Source organism: Adiantum capillus-veneris, chromosome 13, assembly GCF_014529385.1.
Source record: "Adiantum capillus-veneris isolate H3 chromosome 13, ASM1452938v2, whole genome shotgun sequence".
NCBI lineage: Eukaryota > Viridiplantae > Streptophyta > Polypodiopsida > Polypodiales > Pteridaceae > Adiantum > Adiantum capillus-veneris.
In genome coordinates this window covers 152,856,568-152,875,507 of record NC_140943.1, presented here as the reverse complement: position 1 = coordinate 152,875,507, position 18,940 = coordinate 152,856,568, and the positions used below count along the sequence as shown (strand labels likewise).

General features: G+C 43.4%; 1 protein-coding gene across 1 annotated transcript in view; it reads right to left on the bottom strand.

The window, feature by feature from the left end:
• Positions 1-7,396: 7,396 nt before the first annotated feature.
• Positions 7,397-18,940, bottom strand: part of LOC147445105 (putative mitochondrial import receptor subunit TOM20) — a 99,887-nt gene continuing 88,343 nt past the window's right edge. Inside the window, exon 6 of the mRNA XM_086527584.1 lies at positions 7,397-8,318. Coding sequence (XP_086383710.1) covers positions 8,187-8,318 — 132 coding nt within the window. The 3' untranslated portion in view covers positions 7,397-8,186. The remainder of the gene's footprint in view (positions 8,319-18,940) is intronic.

Sequence of the window (18,940 nt, the reverse complement as noted above, 5' to 3'; positions counted from 1 at the left end):
CTTGAAGCTTGACCCTTTCTATGATTTGCATTCCATAGCCAAGAGTTGTTGGTGTAGGCTCTCTACTTCTCAAGCTTGGAGAAGGAGATCACTTGCAATGCATACATTTGTGTAAGAATGGAGACTCATGAGCTACAAGTGTGAGAGAGAGAAATCGACCTAGCTTTTATTACACTAGCTTGAAGCTTATTAGTCCAAGCTTGGGCCTAGCCAATGAAAGGATTAGTTCATTTCAAGCAAGGGGTGTAGCATTTTGAAAAGTTTCCTTATTCCCCCCTTTGAGAGAAAGCTTAATTCATTAGTTAAATGAAGCTAAATTCTTATTGGCTCTCATGGTCAACCGATCGATAGGAATTAAGCTTGCACATGGTACATTGTCCAATAGAAATAAAGGAGGTCCTAAATTTTATTGGTTCATTTAATGGCCCATCCAATAAGGTTTAAGTTTGTTTTAATAAAGCTTAATTCTCATTGGTCCTCATTTTGGCTATCCAATAGGATTCAGGCTTCATTGGCGGAAACCTATCTAAGGGTCTGACATGTGTTCTATATGCCTTATGTGCAAGAGGTGACTCTAGAGTGTGTGTGTGTGTGTGTGTGTGTGTGTGTGTGTGCGTGTGTGCGTGTGTGTGTTCTCTCTCATCCCCCTAGAAGGAGGGGTCGTCCCTTGCAAGTTGCAACCCACTTTGCCACGTACAACCTTAGACTTTGTATTCAAAGGGTACAAAATACCTAATGTTTGTAAAGGTCTTACCCATTGGTCCTAGGCCTAGGGACTTTATCACTATGCTTTGGAGGCTTTAATGAAGCTTACTCTAAGGTCATTTCAAGCTTCATTAGGTGTGCATTGCTCTTTCGTAGACCTCTCTCCATTTGGACCCTTATTCAAATAAGCTTATCTCTCGTCTTGGTCCCTGCTGAGAATAGATCTAACAACACATATCAATATTCTAACTCTTGTTCCCTTTTATCTTGACATATTAAATGATCAATTTAGTATGAGAAAATCATTTGAGATAGGTAGATATTAGATTTTAAATGATCCCTTTCTACCCTACAACATCATTTCAAAATGGATGAAAAATCCATTTGGTGCTTAAGAGACTTAGCTTCCATAAGCATGTCTTCTCTTTAGTTCATATCATACTTTCCAAGGTAGAGTGACAGGTTCTACTTGGTTTTTGGGAGACGTTGTTGTCACAAACATGATCCTAAGTATGCATACTGCTTAAATTTATGCACAATAGAAGAAAGAGAGAAAATTTTATAAGACAAAAACATTGTTTATTTAAAAGGGCATTTACATTTGCTTACTCTATTGTAGCATTGCAAGCATTGACAAGGTTCATATTATCCTTAAGCTAAGTTCCTTGCATTTATCTAGCATCTTGAAAAGGATAATTCTTGAACTTAATAAGATGTCGTCAAATAACCTTACCATGTCTTAGCACCTTGTCTTCATGTCAAAGTCGAGGACGACTATGATTTCAAGAGAGAGGTAATGTCATAAAATCTAATATCAAAGCATTGTGTATGATCCAATGATTGGGCAACTTTAATTGATAAGACATATCTGATTGCTGAAGAATTTGAAAAGGACCATAGTATCTTTTACCCGCTAGGAAATCATGGACTAATGACTAGGCATTATCTTCTCTACCTCATAGTCGAGAACGACTATGATTTCAAGAGAGAGGTAATGTCATAAAATCTAATATCTACATATCCCAAATTATGTTCTCATATTAAATTGATCATTTAATATGGCAAGATAAAAGGGAACACCAATTAGAATATTGATATGCGCTGTTAGATCTATTCTTAGTAGGGGACCAAGAGGAGAGATAAGCTTATATCAATAAGGGTCCAAATGGAGAGAGGTCTACTAAAAACCAATGTACACCTAATGAAGCTTGAAATGACCTTAAGGTAAGCTTCATTACAGCCTCCAAAGCATAGTGATAAAGTCCATAGGCCTAGGATGAATGGGTAGGACTTTTACCAACATTAGATACTTTGGAACCTTTGAATACAAAGCCTAACGTTGCAAGTGGGTAAGTGGGTTGCAACTTGCAAGCGGCGAGCCCTCCTTCTAGGGGGATGAGAGAGAACTCTCTCTCTCTCTCTGTCTCTCTCTCTCTCTCTCTCTCTCTCTCTCTCTCTCTAGAGTCACCCCTTGCACATAAGGCATATAGGACACATGTCATGCCCCTAGACATGTTGCCCCGATTGAAGCCTGAATCCTATTGGATGGCCAAAGTGAAGGACCAATGAGAATTAAGCTTCATAAAAACAAGCTTAAACCTTATTGAATGCGACATCAAATGAACCAATAAAATTTAGGACCTCCTTTAATACTATTGGACAAGTACCAAGGGTCCAATCACAATCGAACAGACCATGTGCAAGCTTAAATTCCTATTGGCCGGTTGACCATGAGATCCCTCCATTTAACTAACGAATTAAGCTCTCTCTCAAAGGGGGAAATAAGGACACTAGTCACAATGCTACACCCCTTGCTTGAAATGAACTAAGCCTTTCATTGGCTAGTCCAAGGCTTGAACCAATAAGCTTCAAGCTAGGTTGATTTCTCTCAATCACACTTGTAGCTCACAATCCCCCATTCTTTCACACATGTATGCATGGCAGGTGATCTCCTCCTCCGAGCTTGAGAAGTAGAGAGCCTACACCAACAACTCTTGGCTATGGAATGAAAATCAAAGCAAGAGCCCAAGCTTTAAACATGCTTATCATCTTCTCCCTCTTCATTACTATGCCAAGCTATGCTCTAGATTGATGATATGTGAAGAAAATACTTCTTTCTCCTATGCTAAGTCTTCTTCCTCTTCACTTCCCTCACCCCCTGCCAACTCTCTCCACCTTTGAAGGTGTTTGAGGTTTTAGGATTGAGTCTGGGGACAAGTTCTTGTCTATTGCAAGTAAGTTAATTGTTGTTTTGGGCATAATATTGGTGCATGAAGCTTTCCATCTTCACGGCATCAAAAAGGTTTAAAGGAACACAAAAAGTGTGTTGTACCCAATCTCTCTTTATGGGAGAACATATAATACAAAAGCCTTTTGGAGGGGGGATCGGCTCCAAAGAAATTTGGTCCTCAACTGTTGTCAATTTCTCGGTTTCTCTCTCTTTTACAAGTATTGTTCATGCAAAGCTAACTAGGTGTAATTTTTGTGTTGCTATCCTCTCTCTCTCTCTCTCTCTCTCTCTCTCTCTCTCTCTCTCTCTCTCTCTCTCTCCTTTCATTAGGAATTCTCTTAATGAAATTCTCACTACTATCATTTTAATTCCTCTACAATAAATGTTATTAGCCTAATTCGGTTACATGAAGAATTAAATAAATTCTACCCATTTGATGTGTCTATCTACTTTGAATTGAAAAGTGGATAATACTCTATTCATACATCTCGCTAAGAAACATTGTAGAGGGATGAAATGAGGAATCTCATTTGCCTGTAAATGAAACACCTTGCACTCTCTCTCTCTCTCTCTCTCTCTCTCTCTCTCTCTCTCTCTCTCTCTCTCACACACACACACACACACACACACACACACACACACACACACACACAAATAGTCACATTCCTTACTCAAAGCACATTATATGTAAATTGTGAGGGTGATGTCCCTCTCATTGTCGTTCTCTATGCGTATGATTTTCTAATCACTGGATCAAATGAGAGACATATTGCTGAATTTAAGGCTGCTTTGAATGTTACTTTTAAGATGAAAGATTTAGGGTTGTTGCATTATTACTTGGGTATACATTTTAAGCAGTGTGATGGTGGTATTGCCTTGTGTCAGACAAGTTACATAGAGACATTGCTATGTAAGTTTGGAGTTGAGGATTGAAAACCTGTTGTCACTCCCATCGAAACAGGTTTAAAATTGAGTCTTCATGATGTTGGTGATCTTGCTGATGTTACTCTTTGCCAAACTATTGTTGGCTGCCTTATTTATGTATACAAAACAAGGCCGGATTTTTAGTTTGCAGTCTCACGTGTCAATAGATTCATGCATAGCCCAGGGTTCTGGCATTGACATGCTATGAAGAGGATTTTTTGCTACTTGAGTGGCACTTTACATCTTGGCTTGTTTTATCTCAAGGGGGATCATTGCCGCTAAATTTACATGCTTTTTTGGCCTCAAATTGGGCTGGTTGTTTTGTCACACGAGTGTCCACAAGTGGTTTTTGTTTCATGCTCAGCAGTTCATGTATCTCATGGTTGAGCAAGAAGCAACCTACTATGGTCACTTCTAGTTGTGAGGCTGAGTACAAGGCAGTCTTCCCAACTACGGTTGAGTGTGTATGGCTCAGACGCCTTATGGATAATTTGGGTATTGGACAGGACACTTCCAACACCATCTACACTAACAGTCAGAGCGCATTGACAGTTGTGAGGAACCCAATTTTTCATGCTCTCACAAAGCACATTGAGGTGCATTACCACTATGTCAGGGAGAGGCTTATTCTTTTCACAAAGGCATTCTCTTGTGAGAAGTTCGAAGCTTTCTGCAAAGCTTCGGGCTTACTCCCCTTTGTGGACCAATCATGTCCTCAGGGCATGGCACTTCCCTATACTCTATGTGCCACCTCTCATTCACCGCATCATTCCCGGGGGGGGGGGGGGGGGGGGGGGGGGGGGGGGGGGGGGGGGGTTACCATATGCATGTGGTAGTGATGTGTTCACACACATCACTACCATATACATGTGGTAGTGATGTGTGTGAATACACTTAGGACCACCATGGCATTTTTCCCTCACTATGTGGTTTTTCCCCATGTGCATTGTATATACGTCCATCACAGGGCTATCAACCTTTCCATTGCACACTAAGTAATACACTCTTTGTTGTGCGCCTTGAGCTTCCTTCGTCTTCTCCAAGCTGTGTGTGTTTTCCTGCAACCCTAATTCCAACACCCCGCTCCCCTCCTTAAAGCTTGTTGTAATTACATCTCTTATTTTGATCGACCCTCCCATTTCCTCAAAAAATCCCCTTCCAAACCGACTCTCACAATTATTAAAATACACTTTTCACCCTTCGTCTATAACGTTGAAGTCTCTAATTCCATAATTAAACCCCTCTCCAACCTCTGGGATTCCTCACCCGTGATTTGTTGAGAAAATGCTATGAATGTTGAAAGAATGCTATCTCTCACCACTCCCTTAGTCCTAAGTTCTTGGGACCATCCTCTTTTCACACCAACCCCCGCCCCGCGCCGGTTTTCCCTACCTTTTATTTTTTTATAGGTACCTCCTTTAAATCTTATCTCCTTACATCCCTCTTATTGCTACTTGTGCTAACGTCCTTCTCTTGGAGTGACGTACAACCCCTTTTTGTGTACCTTTGTACCTAGTACTCTTCTTCTTCCCTTAAAACTTTTCTCTAATTTTCCTTGTTGTACATTGTCTTGGAATTTTCACCCATCCTTTCCTTTCCCTCCCGCAAAAACCTCTCTTCGTTTATAACTCTCTTCCCTCATTGTACAATATCTAACACTATTGAAGAGCTTATTAAGCAAAATGCATTTATTGTAGTTCTTGTCGACTCTCTATCCCCTTCCCCCGTTCTACCATATTTTTTGTGTACCTCTCTCTCCTCACCCCTAGATAAGAATCATTAGCTCAAATTTCATTATTATGAAAGAAATTTTTAGATCACCTTCCGCCAATACCAGAATTCCGAAGTGAACGATGATTGCATGATGCAATATCCTTTGCAAAATGCGGTGGAGAAGATGTTTGGGATGAGGAGTTCTCATTGGGTTGTGATTGGCAAGTTAATTTAATTGTTCGTCATGTATCTTTTGATGACCTGAGTTGGTGAGTCTTTGTTGGTTGATGTTGCAGTATTACAAAGCATGGGGCAATATGGTCAAGAGGACGATATTTTCAAGTGTAGCAGATTGATGAAATAAGATCTATAGTGGCATAATGGTCAGTTTTGAACAAGAGAGCATAGCAGGTTCATGGGGCAAGAACACTCAAGTCGAGTAGCTTGAATACATTGGCATAATCCAAATTATCTTAAATATATGTTTCGAGAGGTTTGAAGTCTTTATCTTTGATGCAAAGTGGTTCAAAGTCATTACGTTTGGCCGCAATGCAACCGTGTGGAATGACAAGAGGGGGCTAGAGCACGTGGTGTTCAGGTAAGACCCACTGACATGCACTGGTTGTTTGTGGTTCAAGTTGCACTTCGTGACAAACAAGCATTTGAGGGTGTGGAAGTTGGACCGCGAGAACTTTTCCTTAAGGGGACGTTTATGAGAAGGAGGATTAACCTAGAGAGGAAAATGTTGGGGACAAGTGGATGCGGGTGGCACAAAAGAATTGGATGAGATTAAAGTGGAGTCAATTGAACTTCAATTGTTGGATGGCAATATTGGAATAGAGATAGAGATAGTTATGCTTGGAGCTTCTGATCTTTTAAAAGATGATAATAACTAGACACTTGAGGTCATCATGTTGAAAGATAGATATAGATAGTAGAGAGAAGTCATAGCGGCTAAACTATATTTTGTTTGTGCTTTTCATCTCAGTAGTGATGGATATGATACTTTACACCATGAGTTTTGAATTGCTGTTGTATTTTTTCAAAATTGTATACAGCTTGGGTTTATAAGTGTAGTTTATGTTTTTCACAAGAGTTAGTTGTGGGACATCGTCCTTCATGGATAGAGGAATACCGATATTCGTACAGACTATTGTCTCTTTTGCAACACATGGAGACATATATGAGGATATAGGTCGATTGGTCATGTTTTTCTTCTCGATATGAGAACATGGGTTATATTCATTTTTATATGGTTTTCTTAATGTTTTAAAGTGATTATTCCTTTCTCTTTGATATATATGATGCATGCAACATATCTCTATGCATCTTTTTTGCAGGTTTTCATCCATTTTCCATAGGATTTACTCCCATTTGTAAATGGTCGTTTACTTATCGTGTGTCCATTTGCCACAATATGCTCCATCCATTTATTTTTGTGACATGACATTTTGCTATTGTTGTATCGGATCGAAGAAATGTTTATTAATGGCGATAAGGTTAATTAGAGAGTCATTTGTTTATTGATAATGATATGGTATACTCTTGTCATTGTCAACTTTTGACAGTGTAATGATGTTTTGCATTGCAATTGGTATTTGGATATTTAGTTACGATTGTTAGTATAGACATAAGTATCTACAACCGTATATAATGGCTCTTCTGCGGACGTCTATACCGACATTATGACCCCGACACATTTACCAATGATCATAGTGATGCCGCGACAATTTCTGGATGCTAATATGAGCGACCACAATCCCCAAGCGAACTCTTATAGTGCAATTAGCTTTAGAAACTGTGTGGACAATACGTGGTGCAAAATTGAGCAAATGACCTACACATTAGGTAAGTCTAATCAACCCAAGAAAATAATCACATCTATCAGTGACACGTTGAGTGCACACTTAGCCATCAAATTTATGTTCAATTCTTGTCGCAAAAGCTATTCTCTACATAAATTTCAAATATATTTGGTCGAGCCCAAGTAGCCAACATTAACGGGGGCTCCTTGAGAACCCGATTTGCAGCTAAGGAAGCACTCTGTCTGTTTAATGGAATCGGTCTTCCTACTCACCACCTGGACGGGCGGGGGCCCCGGGGGAAGGGGGGGGGTTCTGTCTGCGGACATGTCTGATCTCGTGCGCCACCTCAGCCTCACAAGAAGTCAATGATAGCATCAAATATGATCCAGCATGTGAGTTCGCTTGCGCTCAGCTCTGCAGAACGACAGACTGTCGCAGAGTTTGTCGAGTAGCTTCGCAGATCATGATCAAAGACAATTTAACTCTTGATCCGTGAGTTCCAGCTCCTTTGCTAGCTTTCACTCGAGTATCTTCATGTGCAAATCACAAAATGTATCTAATTTTCAAATACATTTTGTGGGGTGACTCCATTAAGCGTCATTCAAGCTGCTCACGGCAAAACGTAATAATGCCCTAGAGTGAAAGCAGCAGCAGTACCCCCATTAGGGTTCAAGAGTAAGTCTTATGTACATCAAACTAAAATTGCATTTCCAAACACCGCTATTGAAGATTCCATAGCATGTATAGGAGCTGAATGCCAATACAATATACTGGGTAGCCTTTTCGCCTCATCCATTGCTGACTACTTACTAGATATTGGTTTCTGGGGCTTCTGGGGGCGCCTTGGAAAAACTGATCCATGCAATCACACCAACAGCAAGTACCACCCAGCCAAGCAAATCATACTTGAAATCATCATTTTTCCTTCTTTTTTTCTTACCCTGCATAGAAGTGCCACAACGTGAGAATGAAACAAATGACACCTAAAACAAAACAGACATGGCTGCATAACCACTAGAGATGCTACAAGTTTTGGGAATTTTGAAGTTCTCATGTTTTCCTCAGAAATGACCAAGAAACAGTGAGGTTTTGCCAAAAGTCTACAAAATATATTGTTTCTGTGTGTGTGTGTGTGGAGGAAAAAATTAAACAAGAAATCTGCAGAGAGTCTTAAACAGCTTCAACCATGTGTGTGTGCCCGCGAGCGCGTGTGTTTTCAATGTGTCATTCAAGATTATGGCAAGTATTATTTGTCGCAATCGAGAGAACGAGTTAAACAGGTAAAAGATACTTGTCACAGATTAATACACTTGGCTAACAATTTTTCTCTTACTGAAACTTTGATGGCTGAGTCACTTTCTGCTCACACTATGTTACGACATAACGAACGATGAGAGGAAATTGGCCAAATGGAAAACTTGAGCTCACCAACAGGCTTTTACAGACAAAGGCTATGCTTCTAGACAATTCTTCTAGCATTTGCATCATTCTAGTAGTCTCAAGCTATCCAGAGAATTAAACTTTCATCGCCTTACAAGAGCTGGCACACCCCCTGCACTCTGATTATGGCAAGATCTTTGAGGCTCCTTCACCTCCCACGCAAGAAGCTCGCCAAGCACGTCAATTGTTTCCATCGCATGTTGCTCCCATTCTTTCGATGCAGCACGCTCAAGACTTGGAAGTTGTTTTCATTGAGACAGAATTGTATGCAAGTTTGCTTGATTTGGGCCGTTGGAAAGCTCCCAGTTGGGATGGTCTTACTGTGGAATTTTTCTTGTCTTTTTGGGATTACCTAAAGTTTCCATTGCTGACAATGATGAAAACGGCCTGAGAGCAACAAGATATGCCCTCCTCTTGGAAAGAAGGCTTACTCAAATTGATACCCAAGCATGCACTATGTGAAGAATTCTCTCATTGGATGCTCATGCCTGTGGTATATAACTGCTTGTTTATCAATACAAGTGTTTTTTGCATGAAGGCTTACACCAATCTCAATATGGCTTCATTCCACGACGTCAAATTAGTGTAACCTGGCAAATGCCATCGTTGGAATGGAATAGGCGAAATACACTCGACAGGATGTCTTGGTCATGCAGGTTGACATTGAAAAGGCCTTTGATACTGTTCTTTCGGACTACATTGCAAATACCGTGTAATAGTTGTGATTTGGGCCTCAGCTATCCCGCATGGTATTTTTCTTGTATGCACATAGCACTTCTGCAGGTTTGTTGGATGGATTTCTCATAGGCTCTTGGTCTCTCGGATGTTCAGTAAGGCAAGGATGTCCTCTCAATTCTTTGCTTTATGCAATCGCTACTCACCCCCTACTTACGTATTTGGACTCCTTGACCTCCATTGGTAGATTGCATGGCCTAACATTACCATCTATGCGGCACTTTATCGGCCAGGCCTATACGGATGACTCTTTGTTTATCCCTCGCAATCATTATGATGATGTGGAGCAAATTATGCATACTCTTCACTTGTTTGGATTGGCGGCAGGCCCCAAAGTTATTTTTTTTTAATCCAAGTTATTATCTCTGAATGAGTATATTGGCATAAGCTATTATGGCCAGGGGAGATTGTTCCTCACATCATGGTTTGCCTTTTGGGTTATCCGTTGGCTTGGATGTATCAGTTGCGCAAAAACTGGATTGGGTACTCCAACATTTACATTCCAAGTTAAAATATTGGAAATTGTCCACTTGACCACTACATGTGCGTCTCAGGATTGTCCAGTGCATTCTCATGGCTTATGTACAGTTTTACTTACCTTTGTTATCTTGGTCTCAGTCGTGCTTGCAGTCCCTTATGTCTAGTATTTTGGAGCATATTTGGCGCACCTCATCTGATGCATGGATTGTCCGTCATGGTAATCAGCTGTGGTCACTCTCCAAGTCATCCTTGTGGTGGCAACGAACATTGTCTAGCATTTGGCAGAGTCATCTACCTCTGAAAGAACGTATTTTCTTGTGGTGCTGCTTGGTAAGAGCTCTATTTGTTGGTAGCTTATTGCATGCATGGCATATTGCGCCTTCTCATTGTCTCATATGCCATGAAGCTGAGGAGACTGTGTCACACTTATTGTGGAGTTGTCGCTGCTCCAGATCCTTCATTCGGGAAGTGTTGGCTGCATTTTCCTTCCAACTCTTTTCAGAAACGGTTTTGGATTTTTGGGATGCTCTCGCAATCTCAATTTACGGTAATTTTTTTATTGGTCAGATTTTGGGTTTTGTGGACCATTTGGCACCACCAAAATTCATTAATTTTTCAAGGCACTCATGTTGACCCGTTTCCCTATTTCAAATTGTCGCTTGGTCAAGTGGTGCATTTCGCTTATGAACATCACTCTTGATGCCTATAGGATTTACTTTGACTATTTCTAGCCCTCGAAGCCTCATGGTGCTCCGCTTTTTGTATCTCTTGTTTTTCATGGTTTTTCCTCGCTTTGAGGTTTCCCACTTGTAAATTCCATCAACAAGATTTACAAAAAAATATGTGTGTGTGTGTGTGTGTGTGTGTGTGTGTGTGTGTGTGTGTGTGTGTTTGAAACATGTGGGTTTTCCTGTTCCCCCAAATGAACATTGATTTACAAAAAGAAAGTTTGTAAAACACCAAAATCAGCGAACTTTGGCAAGCCAATCATCCAGCTGAGTCATGACTATAATAGTCAGTAGGTGTAAAACTCCTGCATTCAAATATTTATTGGAGCAAAACGCAAGCCCAAAACATTGGTAGTAAAGGAGAACCAAGACAGTCAAATGGTCCACTGTATAGAAACGAACCCAAAACATAATATATATCCCATATCTATTACTTTCCAAGGAAATGTATTTGCAAGATACTAGTCTAAACCTCAGGGAAAAGGCAAGAGACCAGAAAATAACCATATCATTAAATTGCAAACACCCAAATTAGAGTCTAGCGACGTGTGAGCTACAGCGAGAAACTTGACAATATTTGCGGTGCACATTGCGGGATTGTTGAAATGGCATCCATCTGCCGGGCGATGACATGGCAACATGGACGCCAGCTACTTTTCGGCAAGTTACAAAAGCGTTGACTTCTCCCGGCTTTTGGGATGCCAGCCTTTGATAACAGTTTCTTTTCAAGCCCTATACCTTGGGAGCACTCTGTAGATCACTGCATGCTTGCAAATTGCAGAGCAACTCCCAGTAGTTGTATTCATTCAAAGATTAACAATACTGGGGAACTCCACCCCACTGTCTTTGTCCCCAATTTTTTAGTTCTCTTTCAGTTCCAGTACTTACTGTTTCAGTTCAGTTCATGTGTTTGTCTATGACATTGCCTTCTCAGTGACTTGTCGGGATAGCAAAACAGTAATTTTCAGCTTTGGAAACCAGAATTTCGGCACATTGATAATCTAGATATTAGACAGAGTAGAGATAGAGAGACTGAGAGGTAGAGATGGGATTGGGAGAGATGGAGAGGCAGAGTTCCTCCCCTACACAATATTGGACCCTGAATAGGGGCCCCTTTTGGTATATCTTTAATTTATGTAAAGAGTTACAATACAATGCTCATGAGAGATGGCGCCCTGCTTGAGAGAGAGAGAGAGAGAGAGAGAGAGAGAGATGAAATGAAATGAAGTGTTATATTAACGTCTTCAAAAGGCCAAAATGACCTATGAGACCAGAGCGTTACAATGTGGTGAATCTGATACAAAGTCAAAGTAACAAAATGAAATACAACGAAATCCTAAGCTGGTAGGTTTGAACTAAGCAGCTAGCCGGGATAGCTAAATCAAAGTCACAAGAGATCCAGCATTGGTAGCTAGCGGATCTCATCAATCTCCTCCATGGTCAGCAGTCTGACCGGGCGTCGTGCATGTCGGGCCAAAGTGATCCGAATCCTCTAATGTAGCCTCCGTCGATGGTGTGTAGTCCTCCACAGTCGTGGACGTCTAGATCTCCCCAACTCAGTCGCTCAATCCATCAGTGTCACTGGTGTGAGGCGACAAGATTTTCTATGGTAGTAGCTTCTCTGGGTGTCCAACGTCTGCTCTAAAGAAGTTTGTGATGTGTCTCTGAGACTGGCTGGCCTCTCCTCTCATCAGGCTCTCTCTGTGTTTGTGGTGCAACTTGAGCAGAAACAAACCCAGGCATCTCTGATCCTCGTACCTCATGACTATGGAGAGTGGTCCAAAGCCCTCTCTGAACAAGCAGTGGAAGCGGCCTCGTATCTCGTAGTAGACGAGGTAGTGGCATGTGTAGTGTAACTCTGTCTCACGCTCCATGTCACACAGGGGGCATGTCCTGGCCGCTGCTGGTACTCCGCTATATCTCCCAGTCTCGATCCGCAGCTGGTGTGAAGATGTGCGTATCTGGCACACCGTATCCCATGAGACAAGTGGGTGTCCATGTATCTGGGCCTTGTCACAAAATCGTCCGACGTAAGCTGGAAAAGATGCTCTCTGTAGAAAGCCATCTTCGTGCCCAACGCCTATGCTGGCTATATCCATGTCCTCCTGATGTCTAGCTGAGTCAAGTCCTGGCAGATGAGCTTCGTGATCTCGGACTGTGTAAGAGTCAGGGAGGGTGCATCCAATGAGTACTGGAAGGGGGGCAATCTATCTATACTGAACCCATGCGCCTGGAACCATGATGTCATCTCCCCATACCAACATGATGTATCTCCCTACATGGCTAACTGTTGAAAGGACTCAAGTGCAAGGCGGGCGTATCTGTCTCTCGGAAGTTCCCACATGTGGTATATGAAGGAGATACCACATGAAGGAGACAGATCTGGTGAGCGCCTCAATCACTAGTGGGAGGGCAGCTAGCTCTGCTCGGATAATGGCACGTGGTACTGAAGCCTTGGCTCTAATGAGCCGGGAGATCATAAAGACGAGGGGCTTCTCCATGTCCCCCCACCCATCAGTGCGACCTGTCCTCCCATGATGATCCAATGAAGGCCCCCAGATCTCAGCTCCATAGAGCAATGCAGAAGCCACCAAAGTGTCAAAGAGCCAGAGCTTCGTCCGAGGCTCTTGAAACCGAACCTGTGAACACATCCTCTCCAATCTACCCCATGCCGAATGGGCTCTCTTCAATCTAGTCTCTGCTGCTCTCCTCAATGAAAATGTTGGTCCACTAAAAACCACTCCAAGGTAAGTGTAAGCATTTGTATACTCCACCGTCTCCTGGCCGTATGTGAATGCGCGCACTTACCTCCTGATCCACTGTGGGGTGGTATTATATATCATGACCTTGGTTTTACCAAGGTTGACAGACAAACCACTTTCATGGGCAAACCTATGCAAAGCATCCAAGTGACGTATATCATCAGCATATAACAATAACGGAATCCATGTCCCTGCCAGCGGTGCACCTCTATCCACATCTCTCTCAATGTAGTCAGAAACCTCATCCACATACATACCAAATAGAGTAGGAGAGAGTGGATAGCCCTACTTCACCTCAATAGTGGAGTGAACCGGTGTAGATAGACCCTCTGAGGTGCGTGCATGCCCTACTACTGATCTGTACAATGCCATGATAATGAGCTTTGAGGGTACTCCCATCTCCTGTAATCTGCGCATCAATCTAGCTCTGGGTACTGTGTCAAACGCTTGCGGAAGTCCACAAAGCTACAGTAGATCCAGTCTCCCACGGGATTTTCCCTCCTCGATGATGGCCCTGAGTGTCAAGATATGGTCAAGAGTAGAAAAGCCTCTCCTGAACCCTGCCTGCCCGGCTGTGCGTATCCTCTCCCTCTATGCCCATCTACTGAGCTGCTGCTCAAGAATGGATGCGTACAACTGTGCCAATGTGTGTCCAATCATGATAGTGCGAGAGAGAGCATGTGTGCCAGCAATAGTCCTTACAATTGGCTAAATCAGCCCTTTAAATAGAGATGTGTGTGTATATGTGCGTGTTTACACAGAGTCCCAAGTCCCAAATGTGTGCACTTTCCTCTTCTGTCTGAGCCTCTAATGGGCTGTTTTGGACAAGTGGCCAATTCCCCATCTGTTTGTGTAGGTGCCTTCTTGGCTGAAAATGGAAGTTTTGAAGGCTGCCATGCACCTACCATGCTTGAACTTCCCTTCACTAGGGTCGCCTATTTCCTCCTATGCTTGAATTAACCCTCCCTAGGGTTTCTTGGCTCTTGCTCTCCTTGAACTGCAGCCTCCTATGCACGCACTCCAATTGCCTTGCGTGGACTACCATCTACCATGCATGGACTCCAATTGACTTGCGTGGACGGCTACCTGCCATGCATGGACGCCAACCAACTTGCATGAGCCATCCAAGTGTCCACCTGCCCTGCATGCTCTACTAGATGCTAGGCGCTAGTAGCCTTCCTCCTTTCTCTGTATCCTTTGCTAGGCTATGGGTCATCTTGCATGCTATGCGAGCTTCCCTTCTCCATGGCCACCTGCACACGTCAAGCACTTGGAGCTTCAGAAACTGCAGCTTCTCAAGTGCTTCTTGCAAAATCAACAAGCATATTAGTGCAATCAACACTTGAAGATATTCATCCTTGTCCATGGCTATGGGCCGAATCGGCGATAGTTGCAGATCAGCCTTGCAACGGCCAAATCGGTGGCATTCCCTCCCCTTAAAAGAAGAGTACCTGTCGATTACACGTGTAGACAACATAGAATTTTAGTAATCATGGCTACAAACATGTATGCGAATCATCATGCCGATGCATCATTACACAGTATGGCCTACACACCATAATGCATTCGTTAAAACAAATACTATCAACATATATAGTGGCTCAACATTTCAAGTTCATACTGGTCCAACATTTCACATTGGACTTCCCATCCTGATCCAACATTTCACATTAGACTCATCCAAAGGTCAGTAACTAGCTATCACACCTTGAGTTGACATTTCACATCAAACCCATCAAGGTGTACCAATGGACTAGGTACCCAAATATGATATGCTCCAGACACACATCCCTCATAGAAGTCTCACCTAGAGTTGACATTTCACATCAAATCCATCAAGGTGTACCAAGTACTATCTGCTCACAGCCTTGGGTGTGTTAAAACTAACACAAACATAAGTACTATGTTCTCATATCAATTAACTTGGCTGATAAGAGGGTGGAGAGCTCTTCTTTATGCAGCAGGCACTGCACCAGATCAACTATTGAAATGACCCGATTGAGCTTTTTTTCTTTGTGGAAGCTCCAAAACCAAAGGTCTCAAGGTATAGATCCCAAACCTAAGGGTTATCTGCCAATTCACCCTCCACTCCATCCAAATTATTCAACATCATCAAGTCATACTTGGCCCACCTCCACATAATCCGGAAGGATCTATCCTTTTACCTTTCCTTTGACTCGTAGATACTTCAAAGCATATCACCACTTAGTATCTAAAGATCAATTACTAGATCCATCCTACTCCTTTTCAAAAGAAAATGATTGTCCTTCACTCGCATTGTTTGTTGCTTTCACCAAAAGAATATTCTTTGTCAAAAATACCTGACCCCATAAGAGTTCTTGATGTATCTTGGCGTGTACTATCATTAACTTTGAATTGCCGATGCGGATACAACTGGATTGATTGGCCCTTGAGCTTAGCAATCATTTAAAAGGTCTTTTCTTTATGTGCAGGAATTATTCTTGCCAAAAACACTCCATTTCTCAAAAAGTAAGCTTTCACCCAAGCATATTGTACACATCCTCACCATCGTCCACCATTTGTTGGATGCTTGTAACCTTTTGCTCTAGGCAATAACCTCTGAGCTCCATAGGCTGTCCACCACAACACTTTTCCAACTAGTCGAAAAGAAGCTACATGAAGATAAATCTTCCAAAACTTCTAACCAATCTTTAGGTGTATCTTCCTCTTCAAGTAGCAACTCGTCCCATGCTAAGAAAGCATCTACTTCAATGGATGGTTTCAACCACATAGATGCAAAAAGTCGCTTGAATTCACCCCATGTTTTGGGAACTTTGCCTTGTAGCAAGAGTGTTGCATTAAAGTTATGGCATCTCAAGTGAACCGCCAAATGTGATCCCATTATTTATTTTGGCTTTTAGATATTCATTTTACTTATTTGTCAAAGTTTGGGTAGGGAAATTTACTTATATGGGAATATATGCAACCCATTGCCCCCATTGTACAAGCATCAGTTTATTCATTGCCAAGGTTGATTGGTTCAGGACACTTATCTTGGGGTGGTTTTCAGTGGTCCAGTATTTTCCCTGAGGCGTGCAGCAGATACGTGATTGACCAGAGCCTATGCAGCATTGGGGAGACTTGAGAGGATATGTTCGCAGGTTCAATTCCAGTATACCATGAGATACGAGGCCGCTTTCACTGTCTATTCAGAGAGGGTTTTGGGCGACTTTCTACACTCATGAGATAGCAAGATCAGAGATGCCTGGATTGTACTTACTGGAGATTCGCAAACACAGAGAGGACCTCTTGAAGAGGGGCACAATGAGAGAGATCCAGCGACAGCGGAAGGTCACAGATTTCTTGCAGTCACAGACGGAGGAATTCGAGCAGCCCCCACAACATAACAACACCAGAGGTACCAGAGGCATACTCCTTGATCGGGCGATAGAGTTGGGGCGGTGCCGTCGCCCACGGATGAGAGGGCCCTCTCGATATCGACGCAATCTGCGACAGAGGATCTAACCATACTCGCGCGACACAGGAGCCGTCCCGGATACTGATGTATATGTATATGATGCCTCGACTGTTAGAGAGCTCCATTGTATCAGCTCACCCTTTCCCTTCCCTTTGTATCAGCTTTCATCCCACCCCTACCCACTATTTTCTTTTCAGTTCTTTGTACTTTTCGTACCCAGACCTGGTATTAGATTCACCACATGTAACCTTTTGGTCTCATAGGGTCATTTTGGCCTTTTGAAGACGTTAATATTACATTTCATTTCATTTCATCTCTCTCTCTCTCTCTCTCTCTCTCTCTCTCTCTCTCTCTCTCTCTCTCTCTCTCTCTCTCTCTCTCTCTCTCGCAGGCTGCCTCCGCACCCCCTCGCATCCGCCCGCGCCCGCTGCCTCTCTCTCTCTCTCTCTCCCGCTCCATCTCTCTCCATCGCGCTGCCCCCCGCTTTGTCTATCGCCCCCCCTGCCCTGCGCTCCCGCTAACATTTCATTTCATTTCATCTCTCGCGTTGTCCACCTGCCCCCCCCCCCCCCCCCCCCCCCCTTGTCTATCGCGGGTTAATCCCCCTGTCTATCGCACGCCCCCCCCCCCCCCCCCCCCCCCTTTTTGTCTATCGCGGGCTAATTTTCAGCCTTTTAAGTTTTGATTTATTGTCTTTAGTCTATCGCCCACTTCCCCCCCCCCCCTTTTTAAATTTTTCAAAATTTCGCCCCCCCCCCCCCCCCCCCCCCCCCCCACCTCACTCTATCGCCTATCGCTCCTGCCCCCCCTATCGCTCCCCCCCACCCCCTCGGCTGCTTCTCTCTCTCTCTCCCCCCCCCCCCCCCCCCCCCCCCCCACCCCTCGTGCCCCCTCCCCCGGGCTCTCTCTCTCTCTCTCTCTCTCTCTCTCTCTCTCGTGGGACTGTAGCAGCAAGCCCAACCTCCCTCGCGGGACTGTAGCAGCAGCCCAGCCTCCCTCTGTTCGCGCGGCACCACAGCAGGAGCATCGTCAGGACTTTAATCCCTCTCTTTGTGCAGCAGCGCGCCCATCTTTGAACACATGGCGGACTGCAATGACTAAGGACGTACAGAGCGCGTAGCCCCGGCAAGTCAGCTTGAATTTTATAATTTTATAATTTTATAATGGAAAATGATTCTTTGAGCCACACCGTAATGGATCAACGTCAAGGCCATGAATGCTTGATGGATGTTGCACAAACTGTCACACTTGAAGAAGACCCTGCACAAGACACGGAAGCCGCCAATGTCTCACCTATTTGCAAGCCAAGAGCAAAGGCAACCTTCATGCTCACGAATAAGCGGATGGCGCTGATGGAGAGGGAAATGAAGGAGTGGAAAACAGAGATGGAAGGATGGTGGAAGGAGAAGGCCAACCTCCTTCAAATGGTCTTCAATGAAGGCGCACAATGGAAGAAGGAGAAAGAGAGCCTTAAAGCAGAAATACGGACACTCAAAGAAGAAGTCTCAGCCCTCAAAGAGGAGAACCCAAACGCCGAGATACGGGCACTCAAAAAAGCAGTCTCAGCCCTTAAACAGGAGTTTGCTGATAGAGTAAGCAATGGACTAGAGGAAGGCGAATTTCAACCCTCGGTAATAGATGAAATCAAGGAAATTAAGGAACAAGTAAGGATGATCACAGAGGAAGAGAAACTAAGTGTGGCAAAGACATCTTCATGGGCGGAGATGATAACAAGGACACAGAAAAAGACGGACGAGGCTAAAAAATGGATTGAGGTCGCCAAGAAAGGGAAAGGTCAAGAAACTCCTTGTACACCGACGATTATCAACATGACTCTCAAAGAGGAACAAAGAAGGCGGATGCGAGCATTGCATGTGAGAGTGACCGGTCTCAAGGACAAACAATGTGGAGAAAGAGGTCACAAGCCTTACATCCATGATGGGGCTAGAGAAGCCTTTGCACACAAAGGCATGGAGGGT